At 39.9% G+C, this 16,418-nt stretch overlaps 1 protein-coding gene across 1 annotated transcript in view; it reads right to left on the reverse strand.

The window, feature by feature from the left end:
* Nucleotides 1-15,685, reverse strand: part of chm (lysine acetyltransferase chameau) — a 51,164-nt gene extending 35,479 nt beyond the window's left edge. Inside the window, exons 1-9 of the mRNA XM_028306209.1 lie at nucleotides 15,499-15,685; nucleotides 14,372-15,163; nucleotides 13,038-13,195; nucleotides 12,280-12,413; nucleotides 10,577-10,926; nucleotides 9,254-9,456; nucleotides 8,436-8,613; nucleotides 7,042-7,236; nucleotides 6,399-6,548 (exon numbers count right to left, since the gene is read on the reverse strand). Coding sequence (XP_028162010.1) covers nucleotides 6,399-6,548; nucleotides 7,042-7,236; nucleotides 8,436-8,613; nucleotides 9,254-9,456; nucleotides 10,577-10,926; nucleotides 12,280-12,413; nucleotides 13,038-13,195; nucleotides 14,372-15,163; nucleotides 15,499-15,513 — 2,175 coding nt within the window. The 5' untranslated portion in view covers nucleotides 15,514-15,685. The remainder of the gene's footprint in view (nucleotides 1-6,398; nucleotides 6,549-7,041; nucleotides 7,237-8,435; nucleotides 8,614-9,253; nucleotides 9,457-10,576; nucleotides 10,927-12,279; nucleotides 12,414-13,037; nucleotides 13,196-14,371; nucleotides 15,164-15,498) is intronic.
* Nucleotides 15,686-16,418: the final 733 nt, after the last annotated feature.

Raw genomic sequence — 16,418 nt, forward strand, 5'->3', positions numbered from 1 at the left:
TCCAACAATATTTTTGCTGTAGCAACTTTTTCACTCTTAGATGAAAAATAAAAGCTTGAAATAAAGGAAAAATATTGATTGTTTCGATTAGCGGATCTATCCTTACAAATATTATAAATGCGAAAGTAACTCTGTCTTTCTGTCTTGCTTTCACGCCTATACCACTGAACCGATTTTGATGAAATTTGGCATAGAGATAGTTTGAATACCAGGAAAGGACAAAGGCCGGTTTTTGAAACAGGCACGCGCGCGATAATGGTTTTCTGTGACAGATAAAATTCCAAACGGGCGAAGCCGCGGACGGAAAGCTAGTGTATAATCAATGAGACTAACAATTTGGGGAGTGCTAAGAAGAACAGCTGTAACAAACTCTGATGCCACTTCCGGTAAAAAATAAATAATAACTACCCAACAGTCGCATAATAATTACCAAGCTGTACTAAATATAAGGCTCATTTTAGCCAACCTGCAGACAAAGGTAAGTGATACACCGCAAGCCATTTTGGCACGGCCAACTCCACAATAAGCTGAACGTTGGAATAATTTATATCCACACAAGTTCACAGATTCAATTGCAGTGTTAACTAACCACGTTTCGTCGCAAGTGTAAATAGTATGCTTGGTTAGGTTTATTAGATTAGCCAAGTAAAACTTCATCAAGGTAGGTAGATGATGATGTTATGAATGCGAAAGTACATTTATTTATTTATTTATTTGGTACACCAACCAAGTCACTATACTTATAATAAATCTGTAGAGAGGTCAATTCTGTACATGAAATATATTTTCAAAATAACTATCAGGGGGTGATTAGTGATCGATACTGATGCCAAAAGTGAAATCAGTAAAATCTGTCTGTCTGTCTGTATGTTCCTTATAGAAACAAAAACTACTCGACGGATTTTAACGAAACTTGGTACAATTATTCTTCTAGGATACTTAGGAATTCCCACGGGAACGGGCATTAGCGGGAAAATCTTTTTGTATGAAAAATCTAAACCGCTTAAATTAGACGCTTGAAATTTGGCAAGCAGGTACCTTAGTAAACTTAAAGCTTAGTTACAACCGGATATTGCAAAATTCCCACGGGAACTGGAATTAGCGGGAAATTCCTTTTGTATGACTGACTGACTGACATACCCACGCACAGCCTAAACGGCTAAACGTAGGCACTTGAAATTTATAAGGGACGTAGCTTAGGTACCGTAGAGGTGCACTAAGAAAGGAATTCCCGAAATTCCCACAGGAACAGGAATTACTGGGAAAATCCTTTTGTATGAAAAATCTAAACCGCTTAAGTTAGACGCTTGAAATTTGGCATGCAGGTCCCTTAGTAAACTTAAAGCTTAGTTAAACAGGATATTGCGAAATTTCAACGGGAACGGGAGTTAGCGGGAAAAAACATTTGTATGAAAAAATCTAAACCGCGTAAGATAGATGAAGGGGGTAAAACGGGATCCACGCGTACGAAGTCGCGGGCGGCCGCTATTACATAATACAGTTCATACATTTTAACATGGTTTAACACATGATGCGTACCTATAATATGACCTCAATTACAGGTATACACAGCATTTCTTTTTGAAATGTTAGGGCAATTATACGCTAGTAAAAACAAAAATCAATTGAATAGAGTTTAGATGTCTGTTTTTGTAAGGTTTTTACAAAACTCAAGTGATGAACCAATATTGGTTATTTTGGTGTCGAGATAGGTCGGAATTAGAAGCAAAGACTATAAGATATATCTATACTAATATTATAATGTTCTGAATGCATTGACTCAATAATTAGATTCACATTTTGTACACACACACTATATTTTAAAACTGATGATGGATTCAACATCGAGATTGCTTTCATAAAAAAATCGTATTAAAACTTAGGTAAAACTGTGGACTCAATAATTCAACTTTTCGAGAAAACCAGATTACATGGGCTTGGGATTGGGAGTGTATTAAAACCTCGGGTGCAGACGAGCGCGTAATCGAAATGGCAATAACAAATCACCCTAGTACAGTCGCAATTAAAATTGGATTTTATTTCATAACTATAAAAACATAATTAACCATGGGTTAGAGTTTGAAAAAGATGATTGGAATAGATAAATAACTCAATATAACTACCTACGAGTAATGTTTCAAGGAGCAAACAGGACCCATATACGGGTCATTAAAAGGACACTTAAGAGTCATTAAAAGGATATTTTGGTTAGGATACTTATAAGGGTGTACTAATTGATTATTTGTTTTATTTTTTAAATAAAAGGTAGAACTGGATATACAGTTACTGACTCTTTTTTTAATAACAATGTAACTAAACAGTGACATTTTATATGGCTGATACGTGATATTTTAATTTTGTCTGATCTATCTGTATTTAATTCTTCTCCGCACTGGCCTATTTTTTGTCCCGAAGCAGTAGTAATGTTAATACTGAGACGTGTACAAGTGTTTTTTGCAGAAATAAAATTAATTTTATGACATGGTTTTTATCAAGTCATGCAATGTTGTCGTCGACTGTACCTGTGTGCACTATGACTTTGTTGTCTCGCACACGCCCTGAAAAGGGAGCCGTATAAAGAAACGCAATTTCCAAGCCAGCCATGACTTAATTGAGATTTGTATCAACCCTGGTTAATTTTTAACGAGTAGGTGATTAATCAACAACATTATTTTAAAAAGAATGCCTCGGAAACTAAATGTTGTATAAAAATTGGTTCATGTACAAGTTTTAAAGGCTTTACTAAGTCCGTACTTAATACATCGCTGAGGCATGTCTTTACCTTAGTATTAGAAAAGTCGTAAAACAAACTTAATAATTTTAATTAATTCAACCTAGTATTATATTATCTGTGATACAACTAAAGCAAATAAGCTAATATATGGCGAAAGATGGAATAAATTGGTTATAATTTAGTGTAAACCACGTGTCGTAAAATGTAGTGGAGGTTATCCGCCATTCAGAATAAAAAAAATCTTCATCGATCAAGAATATCAAGAAATAAAGAAATTAATATTCTTTGTTTGTACGTATTTTTTATGCAGTCAGATAAAAGGTTTACTCGTAGCTGATACATCTGAGTTATTTACCATCAAACCTATCTAAATACGAAGACTGGCATTAAAATTCAATAGATCCTATCGGTGCAATGCAAAGACTTAGCTCAAGTCTAAAAGCCTGAAGCCATCTTTGAAACAATACCAACTAATGGACTAATCCTGTTATTTCGAGCGTCTTCAGAAATTCCATTAAATATTTTGGAAAAATTGAACTCCAGACGTAGGTCGTGGAGGTGGGGGGTGAGGTGGGAAGGGGTGGGTGTCGGCGGGGTTATTGACCCCTCAGCTGACGCGCCCCCTGAATGGGAGTTACACCGCCGTAAGTTGTAGCGTAACGAGTAAGCGACGGCTTTTGCAAATTTTAAGGTTGGGCATGGGGTTTTACCGTAATAGGGGTTAATGAATGGTTTAGGATTGATTTTTAAGGTAGCAAGTATGAGTTGTAAATGAATTCAATGATTGTTAAACAAATAAAATAAAATAAATAAACTGATGGAATGGGTTGATATGATAGACTAACTAACTGTTGCACAACACAAAACTGACGAATCAAAAAATATTAAGTCAACCCAGGAAGAGGACAGAATTTGAATTTGAAAAGGACATCATCCACGTTTCATATATTTTTGGTCCAAAATCAAAAGTGCCGGCCAACAAAAAAAAGTGCTGTATTCTGACAGAATACGTCTGCCTTAGCATTTGTTACTATGGCACCAAAGCCGTAGCTCCACTGTGCGTCGAGTATTTGAGATCTAAAAGTCATCGACTATTCATACATTTTTTGTTCAAAATCAAAAGTGTCGGCCAATAAAAAAAAAGTGCTGTATTCTGACAGAATACGTCCGCCTTAGCATTTGTTACTATGGCACCAAAGCTGTAGCACCACTATGCGTCGAGTATTTGAGATCTAAAATTCATCGACGATTCATACATTTTTTGTTCAAAATCAAAAGTGTCGGCCAATAAAAAAAAGTGCTGTCTTCTGACAGAATACGTCCGCCTTAGCATTTGTTACTATGGCACCAAAGCTGTAGCACCACTGTGCGTCGAGTATTTGAGATCTAAAATTCATCGACGATTCATACATTTTTTGTTCAAAATCAAAAATGTCGGCCAATAAAAAAAAAGTGCTGTATTCTNATTTTTTGTTCAAAATCAAAAGTTTCGGCCAATAAAAAAAAAGTGCTGTATTCTGACAGAATACGTCCGCCTTAGCATTTGTTACTATGGCACCAAAGCTGTAGCACCACTATGCGTCGAGTATTTGAGATCTAAAATTCATCGAAAATTCATACATTTTTTGTTCAAAATCAAAAATGTCGGCCAATAAAAAAAAGTGCTGTCTTCTGACAGAATACGTCCGCCTTAGCATTTGTTACTATGGCACCAAAGCTGTAGCACCACTGTGCGTCGAGTATTTGAGATCTAAAATTCATCGACGATTCATTCATTTTTTGTTCAAAATCAAAAATGTCGGCTAATAAAAAGAAAAGTGATGTATTCTGACAGAATATGTCCGCCTTAGCATTTGTTACTATGACACCAAAGCTGTAGCATCACTGTGCGTCGTAGTATTTGAGATCAAAGTCAGTCGTTTCATATATTTTTAGAACTCAAATACTACGATGCACAGTGGTGCTTACAGCTTTGGTGCCATAGTAAAAAATGGTAAGGCGGACGTATTCTATCAGAATACAGCACTTTTATTTTTTGGCCGGCACTTTTATTTTTTGGCCGGCACTTTTGATTTTGGACCAAAATGGATGATGTCCTTTCATGGGAAGATTGATTCATTAATTAATTATTCTTTTGACAAGGCCTGTATTTAATTGACTGGGGGAAAAATTGTACTTGGGAATTTTCTACTCAGCTTAATCTGTAATGAGATTTCAGAAACCCGACAGGTACCTAAGTTTTTTTTTTTGGGATGGACTGTCCCGCAAGTGTATTATCTATGGTCCAGCTTAAATGTCATTGTCACTGTCAACATCTACATTTATCTCTAATTATCTGGTAATAAACAACGAGACTTAAAAAAAACTGTCAGGGGAACTATAGGTCAAACACAGACTACTAGTTTGTGTAAAACAAATAGGTACTTAAAATGTCTGTTAATAAAAATATTCCACGCCATGCGTAGGTCGGGATGTGATTCCGCCACGTGAGAGGCGTTTGGCCGCGAATAAAGCATAACGTCAAGCGTAAAACACATTATACAATGGATTTTTACTAACTCAGCCTCAGTATTTCATGGCAAAATAAAAGATAGTGTCAATTTTGAGTGACGATTTATGTGTGTTAGGGAATAACCGGAAAAACTGCAGTTTAGCAAGTGAACGCCAATATAGCGCCACCTAGCGTTGCATTGTGACGATACGTAGCATCGGGTGCATTGCTTTAAGGGTTTGCCAATTCAGAACCTCTTAATTTATAACTGTCAAACGAGTGAGAGCAACGGAACATGGAGGGCGTTACCACAAAAAAGTTACACACGCTTTGACACATAAAGCCCGGTCGCGGTCGCGGTCGCGACTGTGCGCCCGCAGTTAGTGTGCGAGCGCAACAGCAACATAATTACGCGCGAGCGATAAGGATGGGTAGCTTGGGGTCATTGGACAAAATTCTACGTGCTCAGAGACCAGACTATAGTTTAAATTGACAATCCATGGTTTGGAATGGATTTAAGCCATTCAGCATTTCACTTACCTAAGGTTGACTTTTTTATGTCATCCGCATTGATCTAATAAGGAGCTTCAGGGTTGCCAGTTACCGTAAAGTATCCTTGTCACTAAAGTATCCTAAGACGTACGATCCCTCGAAGGTCATCACGTGAAAGAGGAATGGCTCCACGTCAAAGTATACAGGGTGTTAGGTAAATGGGTATATGAGCCGACACTAGCCCATGTTAACATGGGCATATAAATGGTATGGTGAAATCAGAAATTATTGATATCTTCATTTTAATTATTTGAATTTTCATACAAATCGGATTTATTAAAAATTTATTTTGTATGATAATTAAAAAAAATAAAATGCTATCAAATTTCTGACTTCACCANATCTTCATTTTAATTATTTGAATTTTCATACAAATCGGATTTATTAAAAATTTATTTTGTATGATAATTAAAAAAAATAAAATGCTATCAAATTTCTGACTTCACCATACCATTTATATGCCCATGTTAACATGGGCTAGTGTCGGCTCATAACCTAACCTAACCTAACACCCTGTAGTATCTTGTGGTCGAGAAAGAACTTGCCAGAAGGCAGAGCTACTGACTACAAGGTTGACGCTGATCTTGTGTAAAAAAGAAATGCTTCAGGGTTGCCACTGACCTTGCTAAAGTATCCAACGACGTGCGATCCCTCGTCATCAGCATTGGTCATCACGTAGAAGAGGAACGGCTCCACGTCGTAGTATAATGTCTTGTGGTCAAGAAAGAACTTGGCCAGAAGGCAGAGCTGCTGTTCAGGGTTGCCACTAATCTTGCGTAAAAGAGAAATTGCTTCAGGTTGCCACACTTGCCACTAAAGTATCCGACGACATGTCGTCACGTAGAATAGGAATGGCTCCAGCCCGTAATACAGTGTCTTATGGTCAAGAAATAGCCTAAGAGTACTTAAGGGTTGCCACTGATCTTGCATAAAAGAGAAATTGCTTCAGGGTTGCCACACTAGTCACTGGCATCACATAAAAGAGGAATAGCTCCATGTCATAGTACAGCATCTTGTGATCGAGAAAGAACTTGCCAGAAGGCAGCGCCACTGAATTCAGGGTTGACGCTGATCTTGTGTAAAAAAGAAATGCTTCAGGATTCCCACTGACCTTGCTAAAGTATCCAACGACGTGCGACCCCTCGTCATCCGCATTGGTCATCACGTAGAAGAGGAATAGCTCCCAGTCGGAGTACAGTATTTCGCAGTTTTAAGAATTAACTTGCCTAGAAAACGAGCTACTGGCTTCAAGGATGCCACAAACCTTGCTAAAGTATCCAACGACGTGCGATCCCTCGTCATCAGCATTGGTCATCACGTAGAAGAGGAACGGCTCCACGTCATAGTATAATGTCTTATGGTCGAGAAAGAACTTGGCCAGAAGGCAGAGCTGCTGGCAGTACTGTTTGTGCTTGCGGCCGTCGACTTGCCACACGCTCAGCTCGTCTTTCCTGTACACCTGTGGGCAAATTATATTTTATTGTTTTATCATCTCAAATTATTGTAAAGCACACATTTCTCAAAGTAATTCATTTATTATTTTAATTAATTTAAACAAATAATGAACCCACGTAGACTAAATATTTACAAATAAAAATATGTCCCAAATCGCTGTCCAAACAACGCGACATGGTGCCCAGAATGCTGGTTCGTTGGCCAAGAAATGCGCCAGTCATCGATATTGCTATCTCTCTCACTCAAGCTTTACGCGGTGCGTGTCATTATAAAATTGATATTTAAATTATTTTGTTAAAAAACATCTTCGTTTTTTTAACTTGAAAAAAAAAATATTGCCTCATGTTGAAATGGATCGACTCTCATTTCCCGGGCAAACGTGTATGTTTTTGTAAAAAGATGTAAAAAATATGTTTGATACTTTGTATGGTACCTTCTCGAGCTTTTCCTTGTTTGGTACTAGATGGTGCTGTGTAAAATGTCCAAGATTATTTATGTATCATAGCTTGCAAGAGCTGCTGCGTGCCGTTAGCAGTGTATTGGTGCGTCAGCGCTAGTCTGCACCTTATGTAGATATAATAAGGGCGATATTTGCATGCGAGTGGCGGAGGTGTGATGGTTGAGGCTCGCAAGCTATACTGGACCTTGTGCGGGTGTGATAGGGGCGATGTTTGCTTACCTCTTCGCCGGGGTACACAACTTGGCCTTGTGAGGTGATGTGTCAGCGCTCGTCTGCACCTTATGTAGAGGTAATAAAAGCGATATTGGCATGCGAGTGGCGGAGGTGTGATGGTTGAGGCTCGCAAGCTATACTGGACCTTGTGCGGGTGTGATTGAGGCGATATTGGCTTACCTCGTCGCCGAGGAACAGAACTTGGCCTTGTGCCGGAGGTGAAGTGATGTGTCAGCGCTCGTCTGCACCTTATGAAGATGTAATAAGAGCGATATTTGCATGCGAGTGGCGGAGGTGTGATGGTTGAGGCTCGCAAGCTAGACAGTCTTATTCAGGTGTGATAGGGGCGATGTTAGCTTACGTAGAAGTGGTGCGTCAGCGCTAGTCTGCACCTTATGTAGAGGTAGTAAGAGCGATATTTGCATGCAAGTGTGTTACTTCGTCGCCGGGCGGTCGTTGCTGGCGGTGAAGTAGTGTGTCAGCGCTAATCTGCACCTTATGTAGAGGTAATAAGAGTGATATTGTGTTACCTCGTCGCCGGGCGGGTGGCGCCACACGCACTTGGCCTTGTGCCGCTGGGCGCCGGTGGCGGAGGTGTGGTGGTTGAGGCAATACTCGCAGACGAAGAGCCGTGGCACGCGAGGCGCGTCACCCGGGTAGGGAGACTGGTACCACACTTCCATCATGTATTTGCCCATCACTACGAATCTGGAACAACGAAGGGATACATGTCGTTATTACTACGTTTGTGGGACGAAAATGGACTAAAGCCCTAAAATTTTGTCCAATGACCCCTAGCTACCCACCCTTATCGCTCGCGCGTAATTATATTGCTGTCGCGCTCAAACACTAACTGCGGGCGCGCGTCGCACAGTCGCGACAGCAATATAATTACGCGCGAGCGATAAGGATGGGTAGTTTGGGGTCATTGGACCAAATTCTACGTGCTCACGGACCAGACTATACATTTATATGGCCATCACATTGTATACAGTCAAGAATAGGTTATATCCACATTAATCCATCAAATGTGTGCTTTAGGAATACTCAATAAAAGTACACACATCTTCGTTATTACATTTTTTTTTGCGTTAAGAGTTGCATCTCAAACTAAATTAAAAATAACGTGAAAAAATCGAACTGCCTAAGGATGGATGGATGGATAGATGAACCTAGCGTCAGTAGTAGCTCAAAATCAANTTGGTTCAGAGAAAATCTGAGATGCTCAGATGGAAGAGCAGTCGCCCGGCAAGCGAAAGGCCCTGGGTTCGATTCCCACCTTAGGGGGTTCGATTTTTTCAAGTTATTTATGCGAAGCTAACTCGCACATGGCCAGTTTTAGACTCACCTGGTCCCTCTATCCGTCGATATATCCCCCAGCTCTTCCTCTATCTTGATGGCTGCCAACGCCTGCGCTTCCCTGAACAGCCTCAGATCGTAGTCCGGGGCGAAACCATCCAGGATCGGTTCTCTCTCTTCTGTTGTTTCTTCGCACGTGATGGATAACTTCTCGCGGAGCTCTTGACTTCCTTTCCATTTGGAACGCATGTCCTGGGTGTAAGGAATACAGTATTAGACATGGTTTTATGGCTTTTGAGTTTGGGTTTCACGTTCATACACACGTCAAGTATACATAACTAAACACAAAAACAAACACAAACTAACATTGCTGCCTAAATAAAATATAAAAGAGGAATTAGAAAGAAAGAAAAAATGTTTATTCAGTATCATCGACAATACACTTACAATACTTAATAATATTGCAGCAAATAATTGACTATCATATGACCACTGGAGCTTGGAGACGTCAGTTTTTTGCCCAAGTTACACTTGCCACGTGGTGGTATTGAAGTCACGTGTCACGTGGCGTGGCTGTAGCGACCCACCTTGACCTTGAGCTGGTAGGCGCGCTGCTCGATGGTGGGCATGGTCCGGGGCCGCTGCTGCAGCGTCTGCAGCGCGCGCCGCCTGGTGCTGGAAGCGGCCGCGCGCTCCTCGCTCGCCGCCACGCACCACGCGCCTGTCACGTTGTGGTAGACAGGGCACGCGTCCCACGTGAAGTGGCGGTTAGATTTGCCACCTTAGTGGAAAAGGAATAAGGATTAATATAACTATAGTCTGGTCCCAGAACACGTAGAATTTTGTCCAATGACCCCAAGCTACCCGTCCTTATTATTTTTTTTTTTTTTTTTTTTTATCCACAACGAGGAAGCTCTTGGCCTGTATCTCACCTGATGGTAAGTGATGATCAGGCCGAAGGTGGAAGCGAAGTGGTGGTATTATATATACCTGGGATATTATGTATACCTGAGATATTATGTACAGTGTGTCCGGGCATGTAGTGATCAAACTTTAAGGGCGTAATCTATGGACAATTTTATCGGTGAAAATACTTTAAATTTGGGGCTTGACCCATTTCTCGCATATTTACAAGGATTTAAGTTATTAATTTTAAGTTTTCACCTCTTCCTTCAAAAACAAGTGATAGCGTGGGTAACTTAACATTAATAAGCAAATATTTTATATCATGCGATAGCCAACAAAATTATCTAATAGTAGAACTAGAAAACAGACACAAGTTTCATACATTTTAAGGGAGTAAGAATGGATTTAATTAGAAATAAACATGATTTTTTTCACANTGGCACGTGGCGTGGCTGTAGCGACCCACCTTGACCTTGAGCTGGTAGGCGCGCTGCTCGATGGTGGGCATGGTCCGCGGCCGCTGCTGCAGCGTCTGCAGCGCGCGCCGCCTGGTGCTGGAAGCGGCGCGCTCCTCGCCCGCGTCACGTGTCACGTGGCACGTGGCGTGGCTGTAGCGACCCACCTTGACCTTGAGCTGGTAGGCGCGCTGCTCGATGGTGGGCATGGTCCGCGGCCGCTGCTGCAGCGTCTGCAGCGCGCGCCGCCTGGTGCTGGAAGCGGCCGCGCGCTCCTCGCTCGCCGCCACGCACCACGCGCCTGTCACGTTGTGGTACACAGGGCACGCGTCCCACGTGAAGTGGCGGTTCGATTTGCCACCTTAGTGGAAGAGGAATAAGGATTAATATAACTATAGTCTGGTCCCAGAGCACGTAGAAAAAGAGGTCAATCGTCGAATCCAACTCGGATGGGCAGCGTTCGGGAAGCTTCGCCATTATACTCACGTCCGAAATACCGCAGTGTCTCAAGTCGAAAGTATTTGACCAATGCGTGTTGCCAGTGATGGTATACGGATCTGAGACGTGGTCGCTTACTATGGGCCTCATAAGAAGGCTCAAGGTCACCCAAAGGGCGATGGAGCGGGCTATGCTCGGAGTTTCCCTGCGTGATCGAATCAGAAATGAGGAGATCCGTCCTTATCGCTGGCGCGTAATTATATTGCTGTCGCGCTCGCACACTCACTGCTGCCGCCGGTCGCACAGTCGCGACAGTATAATTACGCGCGAGCGATAAGGATAGGTAGCTTGGGGTCATTGGACAAAATTCTACGTGCTCCGCGACCAGACTTTAGTTTCTGCGCCCAGCAGTGCGCAGTCAACTTCGAACTATAAAGAATTTAAGCCGCGCACGCGTCTTCTAATCGAAAACAAAAGTTGCTACAGCAGAATAGGGTTAGGTAGTTTGTAATAATAAAACTTTCCTCATTACAAGTAAATGCATAAGCCTAAGCGCAGACCACCGACTTTTAGTTGGCCTATAGTTGAGTCGTGCTGTTACACCGATTTGGTGTCTGCCGATTCTTCATACAAATTGAAATTGGGCCCAACTATCAGCCAACTAAAAGTCGGTGCATGATCTGCGCCTATGCAAAAGGTTGATGAAAACACATAATGATGATGATTATAAATGATATCATGGCTATATTTGAGACGAATTATAAAATGTAACTTTCAAACTCTACAAGCATCAAAGGATAGTGCCAGGGTCTGGACCAAGTGCTGCCCAGAATCAACCCATAGTGCATTTTACTATTACTAATACAATCGATTATTGAAGTTATTGTAAGCTAAAACTTCTTGCTCTATTTTGGAAATAATTAATTTCGGTCAACTAACCAAACTACTGCAACAGCGCTTGATCGCTTATAAATAATGTCGAAGTCGTACTAAAGTAAGGTGTACGGATGCAGTATGGTTAAGTTCAACATAGCGAGTGTTATTTAATGCCAAAATCGCGAAATCTTATGCGTAGTAGGTATACATCGATGATATTTTGTATGTAAATAATTCCAAACAAAACTCTTTTTTTCTCTTAACTCCAGGGATAGATTTCAGTGCGCTCTGGTTTACAAATTAGTATTGGCCTGAGGAACAAAATGCACTATAGTTTCATTCTGGGCAGCACTTGGTCCAACTTCCATACATGGATTGGCACTGTCCTTTAAGTACATACCAAGGTGGCCACTGGAGTCACAGCCTCTGACAGGACACCGTCTCTCTGATGGCTCTGGTGGAGGCAGTGGTCTGATAGGCGACTGGACTGCAGGTAGGCGACCTTTGAGGATCTTTTTGATGTCTTTCATGTAACTGGAATAAAGAGATGTTACAATGTAATAAATGCAATGCATAACTATGTCATTTCATCATGTCTCCATCCAAGGACCAGCCCAACCCCCAAAGTCCCCCACAAAACCAGAGGAATATAAAGAAGAACCAAAACAAAGAAGACCGTCCAAAACAAACAGAATAACTTCTTCAAGCGATGACGAAATTCCAAAAATAGAATACGTCCTTCCCAATCCCAAATCTCAAACACCAAAACGACGGGGCTCTACTAATGCAAAAGCTGCCCATGTCATCAGACAAGGGAGAAATACTCTTAAACTCGTCTTGCTAGGGTAGGGAAGGCCTAAACCCGCCATGCATACGCTGCACATACCTATTCTTTTTCAATACAGACACGCGTGCGAGAGCCTGCGAGAATTTTAGCAGAGGCCATAATTTGCCTTTGATAAATTAGAGATGGTTGTTCTGCTGCAGTGGGGACTTAATGGTCTGATGACTGTGTTAATGACTGAGATGATTCATCATCATCATCATTATAGCCATAGGACGTCCACTGCTGAACATAGGCCTCCCCCAATGATTCCCATGTTGACCGGTTGGTAGCAGCATTATGATGATTAGTTAAAAAATAAATAAGTTACTTACCTTTTTTCATGACTTTTGTCATCAGCTTCTGAATCTGTGTCAGTGTGAGTAGGCCTGGATATGGTGGCCAGTCTGGAAACCCTGGCTGATAGTGATCTGGTGAATTTTCGAGGCATGGTGGCATCCTTTGGGTCGACAATTTTTCCAACAGTTTCTTGCTGCAAGTTGATAAAAACATTAAATTAAGTTTGTAATGTAATGTGAACTTTTTTAAATAAATAAATTATTGTTACACCAATATTAATGTGAAAATTGCATATACAATAATTTATATGTATATGTTACTGTAAAAGCTCGAACTACGGTTAATCTTAAGATTTAAGTGTAAGTCTTAGGATTTACCGACATGAGTTGGTAAATGTAAGTACAGTAGAACGCCGATTATCCGAACGCCGATTAACCGAATCGCCAATTATCCGAATCGGTCCTAAGCATAATATAAAAAATTAAAACCAAGTATTTTTAGATTTTTTTGTTGGAATTCGGATATATTTCAACTGAGCGTTATTGTAGCAATTCTACAATAACGCCAAGTAGAAATATATCTGTTTGTTAAACTAATTAAAGTTTTTTCTACGTGTGACAGTTCGTTTTTCCCTATTACCAGTCTATGTCCGATTATCCGAATTTTCGATTATCCGAATCGACCCCGGTCCCAATTAATTCGGATAATCGGCGTTCTACTGTATTTCTGAAAATACGATTTTTTCGAGCTTTTACCATTCGAATTCAGTATATGCTAGGTTTTACCTCTGTCAGCTGGTAGATGTTGGTTTTAGGAATAAAACAATGAGTAATTCTTAATGGGGAATTATAAAACGATCAACCAAAAAATAACTTAGCGATTGATGATGGCATACTTACTGTTTTAATAACTTGAGCGGTATGAATTTGAGTAAGCGAAAAATTAACTTAACTAACGACGAATATTGATTAATATAATCAAATGCAGAATGAGCTTACAAAAAGTGGGCTATGTTTAATCCATTTTAGATATTAAAATTCTGTCCGTGCGACTAAATTACTAAGATAGATTCGATTTTTTCCAATTGAAGTAATTTCTGATGATGATGATGATGATGAGATGCGCTGAGCACATTATGACATGTTTTGTTTTTCAACATTTACCGTGCCATTAATGTAAATCCTAAGATTTACCAACGAAATGGTGGTAAGAGTTCGAATCGCAAACCTTTTGGGACATTTACCATTAGAATTTGGTAGATCTTAGGTTGTACTGGAATATCTTAGGATTTACTGCAATTCGAGCTTTTACAGTAACATATACATATTATATGGTATGTATTTAAACCTAGGTTTTAATATTTACATACTTTGTTAGAATTGCCTAAAGGTGGTTTGGTTTTTCCAGTTTTCAGTGGAGGTGGTGGTTCTACTTTTTTGGGTGCCGGTTCACTTTCACTATCAGAAGACACGGACTCAATCGATGATTGACTTGACGAACACGATGATGCACTTTTATCTTCAACCGCTTTCTTCGGAGGGGGCCCACTTGGTTTGTTAGTACTCCTACGCTTTGCATTATCTTTTCCATTTGAATCATCATTATCAGGAGTAACAGAAGAAGAAGAATTCTTTTCATCACTAGACTTCCTAGATCCTTTTTTAGAACCAGGGGACCCCTTTGGACTTTTGGACGATTTGCTCTCAGTTTCAGATTCTGAACTGTTGACTGGTGAAAATATGCTTTTTTTCTTCTGGTCAGATTTAGGAGTTGGTTTCGCAGTTTTCGAAGCTGGCTTCGGAGTTTTAGCTCCACCAGATAAAGGCTTTTTAGCCAGGACACTTGCAGCTTTCGCTTTAGTAGAGCTCCGTCTTTTTGGTGTTTGATTTTTGGGGCTTTCTATTTTTGGAATTTCGTCATCGCTCGAAGAAGATATTCTGTTTGTTTTGGACGGTCTTCTTTGTTTTGGTTCTTCTTTGTTTTCCTCTGGTTTTGTGGGGGACTTAGGGGGTTGGGCTTGGATAGAGTTGACTTGTGGTGTGTCGGACACGGAAGATTCTGAATCGGAGCTGGAGGACCCTGAACCGGAGCTCGTGGAAGAGCTTCCACTGCTGCTTGAATCGGAAGAAGATCCAGAGCTGCTGTCACTGCTACTGTTAATCTGAAACGTTACATTACAACATGAAGAAATTAAAAATAATAATCATTTTTATATGCAAGGCATGGGCCTTAATTCGTCAATCAATCAATATTGCTTCATAGCAATGGCTATTTAAAGTTAAACATCTTTTTACAAACAAAATCATATCATTAAGTTGTTAATTGGAGAAATCCAATCAATAATTAGGAGGTCATTATGGCATCAATAAACAATGTGATTATTGCCATTGTTTTGTGTTAAGTGTTCAGAGATAAATTTTATAAGATTAAGTTTACACTTCTGCTAATGGTTTGGGGTTACGAGAGTTCAAATTAAATAAAAAACAAGTTACTTACATTCAGGTTCGTCATTTTGAGTGCTAGGAAAAAACTTAAGTACACTAAAACACTGATCAGTAGTATAGTATTGTACACACAAACTAATCAATTAAATACACAGCCTGATTATCTATAATTTCAGTTATAAATCAATAATTATCGAAAATAAACCCGTAAAAATTAAATTCCCAGTCCACCAAGTCAACCAAAATCTGACAGTAGGCACAGATTAGAGAGTATGTATTAGGGATGTGAAAAAATAATCGATTATGGAAAAAATCGATTAAAAATTGATTATTATAAAATAGAAATCGATTTTAATATGTGATTTTTTTTATTTGTCGGCGCCGGACACAGATGCTGCAAATGATTATTGATGATTAATAGTACCAATCTTAATATTATGTTATCTGTATAAATCTGTAGAGCGGAAGGTTTGTGATTCCTAAACGTAACACCCGACTGATGCGCAGAAAAAGATAACTGTCATTCAGTTGTGTCATGTCAAGTGTGAGCAGGCGGCTGCGAGGTTATCTAGGAGAGCGTGTTGAGTTTGGTGGAACGTTAAATTGTAGGAAAAGTGATTGTCGACCATCCAAGATATTATCTCCTTGCCCGTTAATCCACGCCTATGGAGATTCCACCCCTAGAGTTCCTTCTGATAGAGACCCAGTGCCTTTATATTAATTGTATTCATTAAAAAAATATAAAAAAGATCAACATGTTTTTAATAAACATTACATTAATTTTAAAAGCCTTGACACGAGCGACGCAAGCGTGAATAATTGTTTTTTTGTCTTGATACGCGAATGGTTAATAAATTATGAAGTTACATAAATCATTACCATAACTAGTGTCGGTAAATCGGACATAAGGATAGTATGTAGTTAAGGGAATTAACTTTTATTATCATAAAAAAGGGAGACTAAAGAAGTTGA

Source organism: Ostrinia furnacalis, unplaced genomic scaffold (genome assembly GCF_004193835.3).
Source record: "Ostrinia furnacalis isolate ACB-3 unplaced genomic scaffold, ASM419383v2 OfSCF1909, whole genome shotgun sequence".
Taxonomy (NCBI): Eukaryota; Metazoa; Arthropoda; class Insecta; order Lepidoptera; family Crambidae; genus Ostrinia; species Ostrinia furnacalis.